The 18,755-nt window shown below is 59.0% G+C and overlaps 7 protein-coding genes across 7 annotated transcripts; 4 read left to right on the top strand and 3 right to left on the bottom strand.

Moving 5' to 3' along the window:
* The first annotated feature begins 18 nt into the window (after positions 1-18).
* QBC33DRAFT_221648 (nucleotide-diphospho-sugar transferase) lies at positions 19-1,374 on the top strand. Its single transcript, XM_060422781.1, has 2 exons — positions 19-340; positions 405-1,374. The coding sequence occupies exons 1-2, from the start codon at positions 304-306 to the stop codon at positions 1,340-1,342; spliced, it is 975 nt and encodes a 324-aa protein (XP_060287128.1). The 5' UTR covers positions 19-303; the 3' UTR covers positions 1,343-1,374.
* A 265-nt stretch (positions 1,375-1,639) lies between these two features.
* On the top strand, positions 1,640-5,078 carry QBC33DRAFT_221817 (inositol 5'-phosphatase). Its single transcript, XM_060422784.1, has 3 exons — positions 1,640-1,971; positions 2,041-3,964; positions 4,053-5,078. The coding sequence occupies exons 1-3, from the start codon at positions 1,770-1,772 to the stop codon at positions 4,993-4,995; spliced, it is 3,069 nt and encodes a 1,022-aa protein (XP_060287129.1). The 5' UTR covers positions 1,640-1,769; the 3' UTR covers positions 4,996-5,078.
* QBC33DRAFT_221813 (uncharacterized protein) lies at positions 5,039-6,473 on the bottom strand. The gene has a single exon (XM_060422783.1). The coding sequence runs from the start codon at positions 6,298-6,300 to the stop codon at positions 5,161-5,163; it is 1,140 nt and encodes a 379-aa protein (XP_060287130.1). The 5' UTR covers positions 6,301-6,473; the 3' UTR covers positions 5,039-5,160.
* Positions 6,474-7,152: 679 nt separating this feature from the next.
* QBC33DRAFT_526155 (putative transketolase) lies at positions 7,153-10,180 on the top strand. The gene is made up of 6 exons (XM_060426882.1): positions 7,153-7,518; positions 7,678-7,724; positions 7,788-7,883; positions 7,959-8,043; positions 8,105-9,763; positions 9,852-10,180. The coding sequence occupies exons 1-6, from the start codon at positions 7,465-7,467 to the stop codon at positions 9,966-9,968; spliced, it is 2,058 nt and encodes a 685-aa protein (XP_060287131.1). The 5' UTR covers positions 7,153-7,464; the 3' UTR covers positions 9,969-10,180.
* Positions 10,181-10,626: 446 nt separating this feature from the next.
* QBC33DRAFT_555416 (uncharacterized protein) lies at positions 10,627-11,328 on the bottom strand (the record flags this gene model as incomplete). The annotated part of the gene is made up of 1 exon (XM_060429635.1): positions 10,627-11,328. One exon carries the CDS (start codon positions 11,326-11,328, stop codon positions 10,627-10,629), a length of 702 nt encoding a protein of 233 aa, XP_060287132.1.
* A 720-nt stretch (positions 11,329-12,048) lies between these two features.
* QBC33DRAFT_511725 (uncharacterized protein) lies at positions 12,049-13,959 on the top strand (the record flags this gene model as incomplete). Its single annotated transcript, XM_060425859.1, has 3 exons — positions 12,049-12,099; positions 12,159-12,674; positions 12,748-13,959. 3 exons carry the CDS (start codon positions 12,049-12,051, stop codon positions 13,957-13,959), a joined length of 1,779 nt encoding a protein of 592 aa, XP_060287133.1.
* Positions 13,960-14,207: 248 nt separating this feature from the next.
* Positions 14,208-17,594, bottom strand: QBC33DRAFT_526166 (trehalase-domain-containing protein). Its single transcript, XM_060426883.1, has 6 exons — positions 17,337-17,594; positions 16,977-17,259; positions 16,849-16,912; positions 16,660-16,784; positions 14,860-16,601; positions 14,208-14,793 (listed from the first exon to the last, which is right to left on the bottom strand). The coding sequence occupies exons 2-6, from the start codon at positions 17,109-17,111 to the stop codon at positions 14,646-14,648; spliced, it is 2,214 nt and encodes a 737-aa protein (XP_060287134.1). The 5' UTR covers positions 17,112-17,259; positions 17,337-17,594; the 3' UTR covers positions 14,208-14,645.
* Positions 17,595-18,755: the final 1,161 nt, after the last annotated feature.

An 18,755-nucleotide genomic window follows, 5' to 3' on the forward strand; every position in this document is an offset into this window, starting at 1 on the left:
AGCCGAAGGCGCCGCCGTCGCGATAATTTCTAGCCCTTGGCTACGTCCCGCCATGCATATGGAGATGGGAGATACTTATCATCCCGTCAAGTTGGCAACGTGAAATACCTCGTTAAAGTGCTCTCCTCTTGTGTCCTTTCTACTCTCACCATGGTTCCTGGCGAGTGTCATGTCCCATGAGATTATTCGCACCTTGAAGTGAGTGACTGCAAGTGCCGATAAGCAACACACACACACACACACACACACATAAAATAAAGCAGCAATAAACCACTCAAGCCGACGGCAGCCATCGCGATCATCATGACGGAGACAAATCGGGCAACAGAATCTAGAAAAGGCACATGAAGCTATTCCCATAATAATATGCCTTTCGCATTCTCCAAAAACTAACAATCGCTCAGTCTGGACGACCCTCATTACCAACACAGACTATCTGGCGGGTCTCCTCACCCTGGACTTTTCCCTCAAGCAGGTAGGCTCGGCCTACCCGCTGGTCGCCCTCTACACAGACACCTTCCCTGCGGAGGGCCTTGCCGCCCTCGAGGCCCGTGGCATCCCCAAGCAGCGGATCGAGTACCTGTTGCCCACCAAGGGCAAGGACTATAGCAACGACCCGCGCTTCTACGACTGCTGGAGCAAGCTGACGCCCTTCTCTCTTACCGAGTATGACCGCGTCGTCCAGCTCGACAGCGACATGCTCGTACTGCGCAACATGGACGAGCTGATGACCCTGGAGCTGGACCCCCCCGCCGTCGCGGCGGCGGGCAACCTCGATCCCGCGCGTGGCCCCGTCAGCCGGCGCGTGTTCGCGGCCGGGCACGCCTGCGTCTGCAACCCGCTCAAGAAGCCGCACTACCCGGCGGACTGGGTGCCGGAACACTGCGCCTTCACGTCGCAGCACGGGGAGCCCGAGGCGGCGCAGACGGTCGCGGCCGACCCGGCCGTGGGCCCGCTGGGTTTCATGAACGGCGGGCTGCAGGTGGTCAACCCTTCGCGGGAGGTGTTTGGGCAGATCGTCGAGCATATGGAGCATAACGCCAGCGCCATGGACTTTGCCGACCAGAGCCTGCTGTCCAGCCTGTTCCGCGGCCGGTGGGTCCCGCTGCCGTATGTGTACAACGCGCTCAAGACGTTGAGGTGGGAGCATGTCCATGCGCCCATCTGGAGGGATGAGTGCGTCAAGAACGTGCATTACATCCTGACCCCCAAGCCGTGGGACGCCCTGGATGAGGAAGGGAACTGCACCTCGAGCGAGGAGACTGATTCGTGGTGGGCCGCCGTCAATAAGGAGCGGAAGAAGGACGAGGGTGGGAAGGGCGTCCCTGATGATGGCTTCTGATTGTGCCTTGTGCCTTAGACAGCTACCTATATACCGATCTCTGCATAGCAAGAAGGCGCACGTCTATGCCTCATTGCCTCGTTACCTACGACATGTAACAAGCTTGGTATATGGTATCTAAGAATACCTTGCCCCTTGATATGCATATGTTGCGTAATCTTCTGTCCAGGTACATAGGTAATTAATTCCGATACTGAGTGGTACCGCGGGAATGGAGGGGTACCTGGTCTCCGGCTCCGGCCCGGCCTGCTATGACGTGGGGGGGTGCATGGCATGGGAGCTGCTACCACTCCACTAATCGGATCTCAACCGCCCTCGATAATAGTTTCATTGCCTGTATGCCGCGGTTTTGCATATCCATACACTATCTGTTGTCTTTTTCAGTTTTTGTCCTGTCTTATGTATAGACTGCTTGTCCCTATCCAGGATGCCTGGCCTTGCTCGTAAACTCGTCATTTGTGCTGCTGTTGACGGACTAATACTGCAACCGCTCAACTCTAGGAAAGACCAACGCCCGCCACCGCCTGTCAAGATCAAGTATGGAGATGTGTCGATATCTCCCGTCTCTCGCGATTATGCCCCAGATATCTCAACCCCGAATTCATCCTTTGAGGCCTTCGGGGTAGTCGGTTAGTCATGCCCAGAAAGAAGCACTTGCGCAAACAAGCAGTATGCTAACACCAACTTCCAACCTGCAGGACTCATCACCGTCTCCCGCTTCACCTACCTCATATCGATAACCCGCCGCCAGCAGGTGGCCCAGATCCGCGGCTCGCCCGTCTACGTCGTAACCGAGGTGGCCCTCACGCCCTGCACCTCGCCTCAGGACGCCAGCGCCGCCGTCGCCCAGACGGCCATCCGCCTGCAGGGCCACAGCCCCGAGGCGAGCGGCGGCGAGAGCTCCGGCGAGGAGGACCTCACTGTGCGCTCCGGGGACAGCGACGAGGTTGACTGCGACGTCGTCGACGAGCCGGACTCCGCCGCCGAAGCTGACCCCGCCACCACTGCCGCTGCCGCCGCCGCCGCGGGCCGGGATGCGGGCGCCGCGCGCAGGTCCAGCATCGCGCGCGACGTTATCAGTCGGAGGGGGAGCTATGGCCGCTTCGCCCAGCGCTGGTTCAGTCGGACGGGCTGGGCCTTGGACCAGAAGCGCCAGATGGGATTGACCGATACGGCGGGCACTAAGACCGCCGATGCAGGCGGTGCGGGTGCCGGTGCAGGTGCCGGAGCCGCACAGGTAGAGGTACAAGAGGGAGGAGCGTTGAAGAGAGACGGGGCCGCGAACCTTCAGGAATCCGCGATCGACGAGGATAACAGCTTTCCTGCTGCGGGTGGTCTGTTGCCCAAGTTGCTGCGCACGACCCAGATACTGTTTGGCTCGAGTCGAAGCTTCTTCTTCTCCTACGACTACGATATCACACGGAGCTTGGCCAACCCGGGAGTCCCTTCCACGCCGCTTCACGAACAGGCCGACCCAATGTACTTCTGGAACAGACACATGATCCGGCCGTTTATTGATGCTGGCGTGTACGCATTCACCCTACCACTCATGCAAGGCTTCGTTGGGCAGAAGACCTTCATCGTGGACAGCCAACCGCCACAGATCGACAACGAGGCCAAGGACTCGGTGGAGCTCAGCAACTTCGAGGCGTCGAATCCGGCGTCGCCGCCGCCCAGCGAGAGGGTCTCGGGCGAGCTACGGCCGTCGCAGAAGCAGTTCGACATAACCCTCATCTCCAGACGGTCCGTGAAGAGAGCCGGGCTCCGGTACCTCCGGCGCGGCGTGGACGACGAGGGCTTCGTCGCGAACTCGGTCGAGTCCGAGCAGATCCTCTCGCCCTCCACATGGGACCCGGCAGCAAAGGTATTCTCGTTCGTCCAGATCAGGGGCAGCATCCCCCTCTTCTTCAGACAGTCGCCGTACTCCCTCCGGCCCGCGCCCGAGCTGCGGCACTCTGCCGAGGCAAACTTCCGGGCGCTGAAGAAGCACTTCTACCGGCTTGAGAGCCACTACGGATCTCTCCAGATTGTCAACCTGGTGGAGAAGCATGGCATCGAGGCGTCGATCGGGGACGTGTACGAGAGTAGCGTTCGACGTCTCAACGAGGAGGCCAGAGCCGGGCCCGGGGACGTTGAGGACGTCGAGGGTGGTGACAGCGAAGGGGAGGGCAGCAGGGACAAGATCCCCTTTGAGTGGTTCGATTTCCACTCGGCTTGCCGGGGCATGAAGTTCGAGAACGTTGCCCTCCTCCTGGAAGCCCTGGGCGGAAAGCTGGACAGCCTCGGAAGCACCGTGGCGGTGGATGGCCAGGTCATAGCCCGGCAGAAGGGGGTATTACGGACGAACTGCATGGATTGTCTGGACAGGACGAACGTCTGCCAAAGCTCCTTCGCCAAGCACATGCTGGAGATGCAGCTGAAGGCGCAGGGGTTCGACATGAGCGTGCAGCTGGACCAGGAGACGGCATGGTTCAACACGCTCTGGGCGGATAATGGCGATGCCATCTCGAAGCAATATGCCTCCACTGGCGCGATGAAGGGTGACTACACCCGTACAAGAAAAAGGAACTACCGCGGCGCCTTGATGGACGCAGGTCTGTCACTAACACGGTTCTTCAATGGGTAAGCTATCTATTCGTCTATACATCGATCTATCTATCCTTCTAGCTCCCTCCCCCGTCTGCACATTATCCGCTAACATGGCCCCGAGCATGGTGAACGACTTCTTCCTCCAAGCGACAATCGACTTCCTACTTGGCAACGTGACGGCGCTGGTGTTTGAGGAGTTTGAGGCCGCGATGATGACCCAGGACCCGGCCGTGTCGATGCAGAAGCTGCGCGAGCAGGCCATCGAACTCTGCCAGAAGCGGGTCGTCGAGGACGAGTCCGAGGACTTCATCGGTGGCTGGGCGATGCTCACGCCGGGGGTGCCCGACAGCGTCAAGGCGCAGACCTTTGACGAGGCCGTACTGCTGCTGACCGACGTGGCGCTGTACCTGTGCCGCTTCGACTGGAGCCTCGACAAGGTGAGCTCCTTCGAGCGCGTCGAGCTCTCCCACGTGCAGCGCATCCGCTTCGGCACCTACATCACCTCGACCATCTCGCCCTCCCAGATCGACGAGCTGCGCAACGTCGGCCTGGTCGTCGAGTACACGCCGGGTAGCAACGACATCACGAGGATCAACACCCGCTCCCTCTCCTCCATGTCTAGCCCGCTCAAGGCACGGGCAAACAAGGGTTCGGGCTCGACCACCACGAGCGACGGCCCCTCGGGGTTCGCAGGCCTGCTCGGCCGCCGGCCCCAACCGCCGCCGCCCCGCAAGATCGCCCTCAAGGCTCTTTACGCGACGACGTCCATCGCGGACCAGGCGCTGAAGGAGGGCGCCACCGCCACGGGGAGTGGTAGTAGTGGTGGTGGTGGCGGTGGTGCCGGGGCAGCGGCCCGGCCGACGGAGATCCAGCAGGTGGTCACCGTCGCGGCGGAGATCGAGCGCCTGGCCGTGCAGGCCCAGCCGGTGAGATTTGAGGGCAAGAAGGCCGAGGACAGGGGCCTTGTCGAGAAGGCCGATATCATCTCGCTGGCGGAGGCGAGGCGCAGCACGGGGCTGCTGGAGCAGCTGGGCCACTCGATCAAGAAGCTGGTGTGGGCGTGATGGCATCGGTTGCACGGCTAGCCTTTCCCCTCTTGGATCCTTTTCTTTCTGTTGGTTTTAAGGAGAATACCCCTAGGAGCGAGGAGGGTGTGCAAAGTAAGGGATACAAAGTAAGGGATACAATAATGTCTATAACGGGAAACGACTTTTTTTTGTGTATAGGCATTAATCTGTCGACTCGGTGCTTTCAGCATCCGTACCGTCGACCCGATAGAGGTGCATCTGATATCGCATGTCCTCCAACGGGATGGGGTAGTCCAATGCCCCGGAGAGCCGGAACCAGACCGAGTCGCAAGACTCGAGCTTCGTCCAGCTGCGGCCCTCGACGACCGGGGCGTCCCCGGTGGGCAGCAGCACCCTATCCAGCAGCCACTGCGCCGGGTATCGCCGGGCCTGCTTCCCGACCTCGGCCTCGGAGTAGCTCCCGGGGCTGTCGACGACCAGGAGCAGCGACCCGGCCGGCAGCGCGGCCGTCAGGTCGAGGAGGAAGGCGGCCGTCTTGCCGACGCCCCCGGCCGTGAACAGCTCGTTAAGCGTGAACAACAGCGTCGCCAGCACTGGCCGGCCGCCACCTCCGACGTGCGCCGACAGCCCGGTCCTACCGAGCGCTAGGACGTCGACCTGCTCGAACGCCGTCGACAGCCGGTCCGCCTCGACGGCTGGCCTGCTCGCCTCCCGGGCCGCCGCGCTGGCGTACCTGGACAGCGGCGGCGGCGTCGTGAGACACTCGCGCAGGCGCGCCACCACGGCCGCCCAGGGAGCCGAGTCCAGGAGGAGGATGCTGCCGCGGAGGGGGAAATCCCTGTCCGCTCCGTCGTCGTCGTCGTCGTCGCCTCCCCCTCCTGTCCGGCGGAGGAAGCCCCCTAGTGCGACCAGCTCGGCCGCGCCGCCACCTATGGCGACCACCCGCAGGGTTTGTGGGCCCGGCGTGGCTGCGCCGTCGTCATCGCCCGGTGGCGGGTCGGGCAGGCATATGGGGTCCAGATGGGGCCTTATCATCCGCAGGACAGACTCGTAGCACAGCGCCCTGGTCGGGCTCCACCTCGCGGCGTAGACCTCGAGGTTCGCCTCGTTGCCGAAGGCCTTGTCAAACTCCCTGTTGAAAAGCGCCTGCTTGACCTCTTGCAGGGCGGCGGCGAGGGTGTCCGAGCGGAGCAGGTCGTTGAAGGCGTGCTGGAACACGTTCAGAATGAGCTGCTGGCTGGCGATGCCGGCTTGGCTCCCGGCCGGGGCGGGTTCCGGCTTGGGGGTCGCCTTCACGACCTTCTTTGGCTGCCGGGCTTTAGGAAAGGGTTTCTGGACCATGGTTTGCGGTTTTTTTTTTAAAGGGGGGTTTTGTTTCTCTTACTTGTGCATCTGTAGATGTGTTAGAGGTCGATTAGGTCGAACTCTACTATGAGGTATAGCGCCCATGGGCTAAGCAGAATCTTATGAAACCCTAACCCTTAACGCTCAACCTGAAGATCCATACCCTCACTTCATAAATAACTGGCTCGCTAAACGAGTCTTCCTATTGCAACTAGGTTCACGATGAGTGGGTGGCATCATCAATGGCTCCGCAATGCGCGCAGCATGAAGTCCCGACATGCACTAGCAACTCAGCCTATGACGCATGGACAACTTTCGCCTGGCACTGGCAGTCTGCGACTCATCAAGTGTTGCTGTTTTTATGCCTGGGCATGGAATAAGTGGGCGACCTAGTGGGACAAGTCGAGCTGCCAAGACTGCCTGGAGAAATTATGCCCGTTGAAGATGCTGTTGACCCGGCAGCTGCTGGAATGTGAGCTATTCGTACAGTCTGGAACCTGGACTACCATTGCGTAATTATACCATGATGACTACAGTCTCTAGTTGAGAGCTGAAAGAGATGAAGGTGAACCATTAGCCGGCCGGACAACATTGACGCTGACCAAGACCCAGCGCAACGGGGCTTGATGATTGATGATTGATCATCCCTGGGGCGTGTCTGGTCTACGAATATCATAAGTATCTTGCCACCCCAAAGGGGGAGACTGAGTAAGAGATAACATCACCGCCCGCTGAAGGTCCATAAATCAGGTTAAAAATCTTCGACGAAATTTACCTAAAGCTCCGATCATAGGAGCGATATACGCATATCTTAGTAATAAGTCCCTTGCCTAGGCGGGTGGGGGAGGGGGGGTTACCCAGCAAAGAAGAAGGAAAAGGAGATAGGTGAGAAAGCCGTAAAGGAAAACTTTAGAGCCTCTCGACCACCCAGCATTTGACCCGAGCGAACCAACGATACACGGCTGGGCCTGGTGGCCTGGTGGCAATCACCCCACCTTGGTGAGCCAAAAAGTGTCTGAAGCTCCTCCGCAGCCGCACAAATAAAACCAGCACCCCACCCCCCCTCAACATCGACTACCTCTAGAAAACCCCTTCTCTCTTTCAATCCATCCTTCCTTCTGCAATTCTCCCATTTGAAAGTCGATTCGCCAAGCCGCAATCATGGGATACACCGACGTCGACCGCCTCGCTATCAACACGATCCGTGTTCTGGCTGTAAGTTCGCCCGCAATTGGGATTACGACCCCTCTCAACAATCTGGTTTCCCCGCCCCCGCCATGGCAATACATGTTTTGGCCCCACCATGATGCTTGTTGCGATTGTTGATGAAGCTCACGGCGTGACAACCTGCTGACATATTTTTCGTCGTTGTAGGCTGATGCCACCTTCCATGCCAACTCGGGCCATCCGGGTGCCCCAATGTAAGTCCCATTGATTCGGATCTCTGTCGCAAGCTTGTTTTAGAAGCTGACAACCGTTTACAGGGGCATGGCACCTGTGGCCCATGTTCTTTGGAACAAGTTCTTGAAGTTCAACCCCAAGAACCCCAAGTGGCTCAACCGGGATCGATTCGTCCTCTCGTAAGTTTCCCGACGCTCCAGAAATACTTGGCTGCTTTCCAGACTCTTTACTGACACTTCTCGTTTGCGTGACAGAAATGGCCACGGTTGCATGCTTCAATATGCCCTCCTCCATCTTTATGGATATGCTCTCTCTATCGACGATCTCAAGGCCTTCAGGGTAAGCTTTGCTCCAGATTCATCAGTCTTGTGACGTTCTTTGACCAAATATCCTGTCGCAGCATGTCGACAGCATAACCCCCGGCCACCCAGAGGCTCATGATACCCCCGGTATCGAGGTTACTACCGGCCCTCTGGGTCAGGGTATTTCCAATGCCGTTGGTCTCGCCATTGCTCAGGCCCACACCGCGGCATCGTTCAACAAGCCGGGTTTCGACATCGTTGACAATTACACATACTGCTTCCTTGGCGACGGCTGCTTGATGGAGGGTGTGTCGAGCGAGGCTTGCTCTCTGGCTGGTCACCTCCAGCTTGGCAACCTCATTGCCATCTGGGACGACAACCACATCTCCATTGACGGCGACACCAACCAGGCATTCACCGAGGACGTTGTCAAGCGCTACGAGTCCTATGGCTGGCAGGTGCTCTACGTCCATGATGGCGACCACGACCTCGATGGCATCGAGGCCGCCATCAAGAAGGCCCAGGAGGTCAAGGACAAGCCGACCCTGATCAAGCTCCGAACCATCATTGGCTTCGGCTCCACCCAGCAGGGCACCCACGGCGTCCACGGCTCTCCCCTCAAGGCCGACGATATCAAGCAGCTGAAGGAGAAGTTCGGCTTCAACCCCGAGCAGAGCTTCGCTGTCCCCCAGGAGGTCTATGATATCTGCCACAAGCAGGCGTCGCAGGGCGCCGCCCAGGAGCAGGAGTGGAACCAGCTGTTTGCCAAGTACGGTGAGCAGTTCAAGGCCGAGCACGACGACCTCGTCCGCCGCCAGAAGGGTGATCTCCCCGAGGGCTGGGAGAAGAACCTCCCGGTCTATACCCCGGCCGACCCCGCCGTGGCCTCCCGAAAGCTGTCCGAGACCGTCCTCACCAAGATCTTCGATGCGGTTCCCGAGCTTCTTGGCGGGTCTGCTGATCTTACCGGGTCCAACCTGACAAGGACGAAGGGCTCTGTTGACTTCCAGCCACCTTCCACCGGCCTGGGAGACTATGCCGGTCGGTATATCCGATACGGCGTCCGCGAGCACGCCATGGGCTCTATCATGAACGGTCTGGCTGCCTACGGCACCGTCCTGCCCTACTCGGGAACCTTCCTCAACTTCGTCTCGTACGCGGCGGGTGCCGTCCGTCTGTCGTCGCTCTCCCAGGTCCGCGTCATCTGGGTTGCCACCCACGACTCCATCGGCCTCGGAGAGGATGGGCCGACCCATCAGCCGATTGAGACTCTTGCCCACTTCCGTGCTCTGCCCAACATGATGGTCTGGCGGCCAGCTGATGGCAACGAGACCAGCGCTGCCTACTATGTTGCTCTCACCTCCAAGCACACTCCCAGCATCATCGCCCTCTCTCGCCAGAACCTTCCCCAGCTCGAGGGCTCCATCATCGAGAAGGCGGCCAAGGGCGGTTACGTCCTCCACGAGCAGGAGGGTGCCGACATCACGCTCGTCTCCACCGGCTCCGAGGTCTGCATCTGCATCGACACTGTCAAGCTTCTCGCCGAGAAGCACAACATCAAGGCACGCGTGGTCTCGCTGCCATGCTTCGAAGTCTTCGATGTTCAGACCAAGGAGTACCGCCTGAGCGTCCTCCCCGACGGCATCCCCTCGCTGTCTGTTGAAGTCATGAGCACCATGGGCTGGGAGAGATATACCCACGAGCAGTTCGGCCTCAACCGCTTCGGCGCGTCCGGCGCTTACAAGGATGTGTACAAGGCAAGTCCCCCCCCCCCCCGCCCCTAGTTGTCTCCCACCATCTTAAATTCGTCTTAATTCATCTTACTAACGACCTTCCTTGCTGCAGAAGTTCGAGTTCACTCCTGAGGGCATCGCAAAGCGTGCCGTCGCCACGATCGATTTCTGGAAGGATGTCCCGAACATCCGGTCACCGATCAACCGCGCCTTCCAGCAGCTCATCTAGGGGCGTGGCTAAAAGAAATGCGGGATAGAAAGCTAGCGCAAGATTTGGGTTCGAGTTGCCTTCCATGTTTACCGAGATAAAATAGTTGCTATCAATAAATGATGCAGACTTTAGATCTGATAAGAAGGATGACGGTATCAAAAGGATTAAAGCAGCACGTTTGGTCAATGGCCCCGTAAAATTACGCGCGACGAATCAAGTTCTTTTCGAGATCTCCGTCATGGCACTGCCCTGTGACATCTGATTTGAGGTTCCTCCAAAACGAAGTCTCTGGCATGGGCGAGTCGCTGCTGAGGCCCTTCTCCCCTCTCAGCCGACATGCCAATTAACCCCTTATTGAGGCGTTGGGTCGGCAACGACCTAATGGCCTCGCTATGGTGCCAATATCCTCTTCATCTAGTCATGCCATCCCTACATGTCCAACCTTGTTCCCGGTAGGTGGGACAAGGAGAGAGGGTTCTAACCACCCGCCGTTCTCTGGCGAAATCGCTTCCAGGGGACCTGAGTATCCTTTCGGCTCCCGCCCTGACCAAACCAACCCCCCTTTTAGGCGGGCAGACCTGCCCCAAGCAGTCATCTGACGTTCACGCCTCCCATCTCAACACCCTTGTAGCCCCCCCACCTTTTTTAACCCCTTTTTGTTAATTAAGCTTCCTCTTCACCCCCCCCCGCCGCCCGCCTGCTCCTCCGCCCACGCGGCCTGGAACCCCCTCGCCACCCGCTCCAGCCGCCCCGCCGCCCTGCGCGCCTCGCCGCCGTGCTCCGCCGCGTCCGGCGCCACGACGATACCGAACAGCACGGGAGCCGCGTTGGCGGGGTTGCCTGAGCCGGGCCCGGGGCCGTGCTGTGGTGGTGATGGTGTTGGCGACGGCGATGGTGATGGTGATGTCGGTGGCGGGCGGTGGCTGTTGGGACTGAGCTTTCGATTGTCGGCGTCGTCGGGGTCCGAATCCGGACCCCCTGCCGATCCCGCTGTAGTGGTCGTAGTGTTCGTTCTTGTTGCCGTTCTCCTTCTTCCTGATGATGTCGCCACCCTTGTTCCGCCCTCGCCAGCCGGCTCGACAAACGAGCTCAGAACCACAGGCCCAACGCCGCCCTTACCCCCTGCGCCTGCGCCTGCCCTGCCCCCGCCGTCGTCGCCGGGCGGGAACTCGCACTCCACCATGATCCGCACGGGGCTGCCCATCTCGAGGCGCTGGGCCGAGCCGTAGGCGGCCAGGGCGCTGCGGGAGAGCGAGGCCACGGCGGCGGAGCGGGTGCTGCCGGGCTCGGAGACGTCCGCCGAGGAGATGATGGGCGTCAGGGCACGGTCGAAGAGGTGCAGCGTCAGGGCGGGGTGGAGGTTTGGGAGGGAGGCCATTTTTGGGGAATACCCGGGGGGGGGGTTTTGTGTTGAGGTCGGAGAGAGAGGATTGGATTGTGAGTCTGGGTTGGGTGACGGAGGAGCGTGTCCCATGTATGTGTATGTGTGCTCGTAGTCGGTGAGGAAGGTTTGAGAAGGGAGGTGGGCTATTTGGGGGGGGCCGAGGTCGAAGCTTGTCGAGGAGGGGTCGGTTCAGGGTAGATGAAGAAGGCTGTGGATAGAAAGCCTCGCAGCCGGCGAGGGAATCCTCTCTTTGGGCGGCGGATCGGTCGGAAACCGAGAATCAGTATCGAGCAAGCCCCTGGCAGACTCGCTGAGGAGGTTTACTCTGAACACGCAAAGCGGCATGGCGAATTCGCAATTGCGCGCCGGAAGCTTGGCAGTTGGTCAGGCTGGCAGTCCGAAGTCGTCACTGAGGGAATCCCTGCGGGCTGCCAAGGCCCAAGGCTGGCCAGTGACAGGGGGGCGGGAGCACGGACAGGGTTCGTGCGGCGGAAATGCCAGCTGTTGACATCCAAGCTCCACAAGCTTCACAAGCTTCCCCAGCATCCATCCAAGCTTCAACCAACGATAAGAACAGGACTTGGAACAAATCTCGATAGAGCGTTCAACACCTCCGGCAAGCTTTGAATGACGCAGGCTGTGGATGGAATTCTCCTGCGCAATAGATATCCGATCCGTCATTAGGAGCACCGAGTATTGCACAGCGAATCAGTAATGGCCGACGCCGAGGAGAAGGCCAAGCAACTGGCCGCAGCCAGGAAGAGGGTTTGTTATGTGACCCGCGGCCGTTTTCTACCGCCCCCAAGCTAACTCTAGCTTGCCAGGTCCAAGAATTGAAGAAGAAGAAGGGAGGAAAGGAGAAGGGCGGCGCGAAGAAGGGAGAAAAGGGAGAGCCAGAGAAACCTCCCGCCGCATCCGAGTCGGAGGCCGCCCCCGAAGATAATAAGCCTGTTTCCGAGGAGAAGGCAGAACCCGAGGAAGGACGGGCGTCCGAGGAGGCAACAGATGACCTGCCGCCGATCTCGCCCTCCCAAGGGAACGCTCCCTCGCTGGCTGCGCAGTCCAAGGCGAGGTCTGCTTCGTTCCGGCAGCCCTCGATATCCGGGCCTCTGTCTCCCGGCCTGTTCAGTCCGGAAGGCGAGACAGCCCCAGATATCTACCGCAAACATGTCGCGAGAATAGAGGAGTTGGAGAAAGAGAACAAGCGCCTGGCGAAAGAGGCCGGCGACTCCGAGAAGCGCTGGCAGAAGGCAGAGGACGAGCTGGCTGTCCTTCGGGAAGGAGATGCTGAAAGTTCCGGGAAGAAGTCTAGCAAGTCGGCCGGTGAGGTTGAGAAGCTGGTAAGCCATTTTACCCCTTCCTGCCCATCATAATCATAGCCCCAAGCAGTAACTGACTCAGAGTCCACTCCAGCGAAACGACATCCTCGCCCTCCAGCGCCAGAATTCCCAGCTCCAATCACAGCTCGCCCGCGGCGGCACCGGTGGCAGACATGGTTCATCCCCCTCAGTCTCGATAACGACCCCCCCGACGGCCGAGCTGGAAGCTCAGCTGCAGTCCAAATCAGCGACCATCGAGACGATGGAGCTGGAGATGTCGCGCCTGCGCGCCCAGGTCGAGCGCCTCTCGGTGTCGGCGAGCACCCCCTCGGACCAGATCGCGGCCCTGGAGGAGAAGCTCGCGCGGGCCGAGCGGGCGGCGGCGCTGGCGCAGCGCGAGCGCGACGACCTGAAGCGCAACCTCGAGCGCACGTCCGAGGGCGCCGTCCGCGCGGGCTCCGAGCGGGCCTCGGCCGAGACCAAGCTGCGCGCGCTCGAGCGCGAGGCGGCCGACCTGCGCTCTGGACGCGACGACGCCGCCTCGAGGGCCGACGCGCTCGAGCGCAAGGTGGCCACGCTGACGACGCTGCACCGTGAGCAGGACGGCCGTACGCAGGCGCTGCGCAGGGAGAAGGAGGCGGCCGCCAAGGAGGCCGGCGAGCTGCGGGCCCGGCTGGAGGCGGCCGAGGCCGAGAACGTGCGGCTGCGGAAGCGCGACGCGGCCGAGGGCGGCGGCGACGACGAGGCCGTCGACGAGCTCGAGGACGAGGGCCGCCGCCGGCTCGAGGACAGGGTGCGCGCGCTCGAGGCCGAGAACACGGACCTGCGCCGGGGCATCTGGCACGAGCGGAGGAAGGAGATGCAGGCAGGGCCCGACGACGGCAACGCTGCTGCTGCTGCTGCTGCCGGCGCCGCGGGCGGTCCGGGCGGCCGGTTCACCGACGTGGACCTCGGAGCGTCGCCGCACGCCCACCGTAGAGGCTTCTCCCATCACCACGGCGGCGGCGGCGGGGGTGGGTTCGGCGACTTCCTCGCCAGCGGCCTGACGGCCCTGACGGGGGGTGGCGCCGCCGGCGACCACCACCACCAGCAGCAGCAGCACGAGGGCTTCCTCTCCGACGACGACGGCGACCTGGACTTTGACGAGGACGCCTTCCGGAAGGCGCACGAGGAGGAGGCCAAGAAGCGCCTCGAGCGCATCAGGGAGGTCAAACGGTCGCTGAAGAACTGGGGGGGCTGGAGGCTGGACCTGGTTGAGAGCCGGAGGGGCGGCGGGGAGGGCATCGGTGAGATTTTCGAGATCTGAAAGGATGGGTGGGTGATTGTGGTGTTTTTTGGAGGGGGTGGATTTCAATTCCCCTCCGTGTATTGTAGGTAGGTATCATGGGCCTGTAGTTGTTTAGATGGGAGACCGAAATGAGAAACGTCAGGCTAGATCGATGCCATTACTGTCTCGCTTACCTATGCATGCCTAGTCGCGTCTTGTTATATGGTGATGGTGCTGAGAAGAAGCCGCGGTATCGGCGGCAGTCACTTGGGAGTCTTCTCTAGAGACGGTTTTGATTGTGGCCGTACTACGGCCTGAGCATTCATGCTATGATGTTGTTCCCTTACAATTTCTACAGGTGTCTGTGTCCAGTCTCGTTTTGTGTCTCCCCCAATGTCCAGTGCCTCTTCTGCACTTTTCCCCTTGCCTTCAAGAACAACTCTTGCTGGTTCTTGCCGTAAAAAAGTAACCAATGCCACGAATGTCAGCTCGTCTTCCAACTCGCCTCAAACCATGAAATCAGCCATAGATGCAGCCTTATGCAGCCTTCTCCGTCTCTCGTTGGAAACCCTCATCAGCGCCACCGGTAACGCCAAGAGATTACAGTATGAACTCGATAGCAGTTACAATGGGGGAAAATGCAATAGGGAAAATGCAAGAGAAGAAAATGCGAGAGGGGACAATTCAAATGAGGAAAATGCAAAGAGAGATGGCAAACCAAATCCCTACACCAGCTCCGCAAGCGCCTTGTTGCGGTTTTCTTCGATGGCCTTGATAAAGGTGTCGTATGGGGTCAGCGTCCCTAGAGCACGGCGCATATGGGCATTAACGATCTGCAAGCCGTAGATGTAGCTGGCGTTGACCCATCCGAAGCTAAGAGGGGTCAGTCAGTAAACGATACCCGCATAGGTCATACGAGAGGGTAAAGACGGTTCGTACCCTTCCTTCGCGACGCCCCTGAAATCCAGACCCTGGTTGCCGTACTCGGCATCGACGCGGTGCGGGTCGACCGGCCGAGTCACGTCGTATTTCTCGACTACCACGCCGTTGAAATCGACAAAGGCCTTCGTGATCATGAAAAGCCACTTGTACGCCAGCCGTTCGGCCTCTTCCGTGAAGCTGTAGCGGTACAGGCCGGTCCAGGCCAGCATCTGTTGTGGAGCCCAGCCATATGGATAATCCCATTGGCGGTTTGGGCGCTCCAAGCCGACCTCGCCGCGGCTCTCCCTCGTACCGGAGAGCAAGCCTCCAAATGCCTCGAACTTTGGCAGCGCCTTCGTGACCATGGCTGCCGCCTGCTTGGGGCTCGAGACACCAGCCCAGAGCGCCCAGAAGGTAGTGCAGCTCTCGTAGACACACTGCTCGCGCTTCACAGTGTCGTAGTCGAAATACATGCCCTCCTTTTCGTTCCATAGGTACTTGTCAATGGCGAGCTTGCGGCGCTTCGAGCGACGGTCCCAGATGGCCGAGGTCTCGACTTGGCCAGGTTGCAAGTTGCCGACGCAGTACTCCTCAGGGATGACCAGCTTGTCGTTGAAGACGTTGCGAATTGTTCGGGCGATGTCCGTCTCGTACTTGTAGAGGAGCGAGTTGAGATCGATGGTTGCCAGATTGGCGCATACACGCTCAAAGCGGTACGAAGTATCATGGCCGGATTCGCGAACGGCCCGGTCGTGCATGAAATACTCGTCCAGCTCAGGCTCGTTGACCTTGTCTGTGTTGTACGCCTCCACAAACTCATCGAAGGACATGTTGTGCTTTTTAGCGTACGGCTCAAGGATGTGTACGAAGTGGCCAGCCTCTGTCTCTGGGGGCACGCCAAGGCCTTCGGGTCGGTACCTGGACAAGCCAGTGACGGGGTCCAGTCTGGGCTCGGCAACCCAGACGCTGTGGTATTCCTTGATGGCGGCCAATATGGCTGTGCGGAGGAAATCGAGGGCGCCAGGCTCGTGCTTGATCTTGTCGTACACCCTGAGGGCCATGTCGGTGAGGAAGGGCGGCTGGGATCGGCAAAGGTAGTAAGATCTCGTCGCGTTGAGAATCTTGCCATAGTGTTTGATGCAGAAGCAGAAGTTAAGGACCATGGACTTGGCCAAGTATACCTTGTCGTTGACCAGGAGGCCCAGGGATTCCATGTAACTGTCCCACCCATACAGCTCGTTGAATCGGCCACCAGGAACGACGAAGGGCCGCCCGGAAAGTGCCCTCTCGCCCGTCTTCGGGTCGTCAACTTCTTCCATATCCACGGCCAAGAGACCCGGCTTCGAGTTCAATGCCCGGACAGACTCGGGTGTGATCTTCTCGGGAAGGAGCTGGACGTCCAGCCGGATTTCGGGCCTTTCCTGGGCCAACTTGGTGTAGTATTCGTACTGCTCCGGAGCCCCTCTCGGGATGTAGATACGCGGCCGTGGGTCATCGGTCCAGTCCTTGGGATCTCTGGCCGCAACCTCAATGCTCGAAGCGTCGATTCGCCTAGTCAGACTCTCCCAGAAATGGTCCCGAATCAATCGTGATAGCCGATTTACCGGGTTCTCGTTCAGCCGAGCCTCATCTAGGATAATCTGCTTGCGCCCGTACTCCTTCGCCAACGACAATTCCTGGAGCAGGTTGGAGAGCATGTAGGTGCCTCGGATGTCGAATCTGTTGTGGCCATTGGATGCCGCGGTGCGAAGGGTCAGGACCTAGAATGCAGGACATCAGCTCAACTCGGATAACCAACACACCCTCTCCAGCTCAAACCTTTGGTCCGCTATCCTCGATAGTGATCTGCATGTTGCCATCGGTGTCCTCCTGCGATTGTAGGCTCTGAAGGGTCGGCTCAACTTGGATGAGAAAGCGGCGAGAATGGGGGATAGTGGATTCGTCTGGTGAATTGATCTCAGCAAACAATTGGGTTCGCAGAAGGGAATAGAGTCCTGAGCTTCGTACCATGACTGCCACGCCTGAATGGCTCTTTCAATCCCAGGCGGTCCATCTGCTTTAGCAGGCTGTTCTGTTTGTCAGGTATCGTCAGCTGCTGAGCTCGGCTTTCACAAGATCCAGCACGGCATCCTCACCTGGGAATAAGTACGAGTCCTCGCACCGCTCCGAACATTGATGTGGCGTTCATCGGAGGCATAATAAGTTCGGGCGTCATCGTAGACACTCGAGTCGTCAACGGAACCGCGGCTCCTAGGACTGGGAACGTTCATTATGGCGGCGTAGACGATGAGTTCCGCACGCCCACGGCAGCCAAATATGGTACAGGGACAGAGGCTACCACACTAGGACGAAGGAAGAGCAGTTGGGGGGCATGTGAAGGAGGAAACGGAATCTGAGGGCAACGAGGTGGCAATATGGCTATACAGGTGAATAGTCAGCTAAGAAACTCGGAGTAACATATTGGAAGTTACTGTCGCCGATGGAGCTTGCTTTACCTTCCAAGAGCAGGTAATAAGGGGAGCGTGGGGGCTGAAGAGGTCTGAACACCGGGGACTCAAAGTGAGCAAGCAGTGCAACGAAAGCAGCTCAAGGTCAGGGACAGGCCTCAGATAAAGCTAAAGCATTGGTGCAAGACAAGGGCTTTAGATCCGAATTCCAGGTGGGATTCAACCAGACAATGAGTGGGGGTACCGAGATAGCAGTGGGCGAGGTTCCGATAGGCTTGAAATTATTGACCTGAGGACAGCCAGCTGAGGTTGTTGAGGAACGTGAGGTGCCGGGGTAGGTATTGGGGTAGCTGTTAGGTATGTGCGCCAGCATTGACGTCAAGAGTTGCAAGTACCGGGGAATTCGCTTTAACTACATCCCCGAGTGTCGGAAGGGGACCAATGACGAAATAAATGCTTTAAGTAAATATCAATGGCCACAGTGTGTAATACACAACTGCCAAGGTCAACTCGAGTGGATCTCACAAGCTGCCCAGCTTGAGGGAAGATGATCGGTATGTATGCACAATACAATACGGTCAATTCAGTAAGACATACGCATGCAAGTAAGCCAAGATCCACATGCAACCTGTCAGGGCGGTAAGATGACGGACCATCAGGCGGGGCGAGATGCGACACCCGATCGGGACACCTCAGCCTATGGGATCTTGTGAAACTCGATATCAGCGATGACTTCTGGTCTGCCATTGGCCTATCCGCTCTGCAGCAACTCTCTGACTCTCTTTCCGCGAGACGGTTGTGTAACTAACCCGTCCTGTGCCTAGAGTACAAAACTCGAGGCGGCAGCATGTTGGCGAGAATCCAGAGCTCCGGGCCTTCGTATCTTGAACAACCCGAACAGTCAAGGAGGTCGCCACGTCCACTCGCCGCTTCTCTGATACTTGGGATTTAGGTAACTATCATGCCCTCTCTTGTGCTTCTTCCCAGCTAATTCCCCCGAAGAAGGTCCCAGTGGTGACCAATAGCCATCTACTCGCCAAGCGCCTGAAGCCTCTATGAAGCCTTTCATCGACGGCAATCTTTCCTCACCTCCATTCTTGAAGACGCTCACGGTGTCGGCATTCCTGACCCCCACGCTGTCCACCATCAAGCTCCACATCTGCAAGGGACTTCGTCGCAGGTGACTCATGGAAGCTGTACGGGTTGCGGCGGCGAGGGCCTAGCGGGTAAGTCCAAATAGAAATATGTCGCACCAATGTGCCATATCAACTATTGACGGTGACCACGGCCCATGAAACAGACGAGGTATCGCCCTGAAGGTAACAACTAATTTGACCACGATCCAGAACCATTCCTGCCACTGGCACATGTACTTTCCTAACTTTGCTGCTCGAGCTCAGCTCCTCCCGAATGTGTTGGGTCCTGCGATGATAGTAATGCACGAGGGATAACGATGAGGCGGACACG

This window comes from Phialemonium atrogriseum (assembly GCF_030411735.1).
Source record: "Phialemonium atrogriseum strain 8032-3 unplaced genomic scaffold QBC33scaffold_3, whole genome shotgun sequence".
NCBI lineage: Eukaryota > Fungi > Ascomycota > Sordariomycetes > Cephalothecales > Cephalothecaceae > Phialemonium > Phialemonium atrogriseum.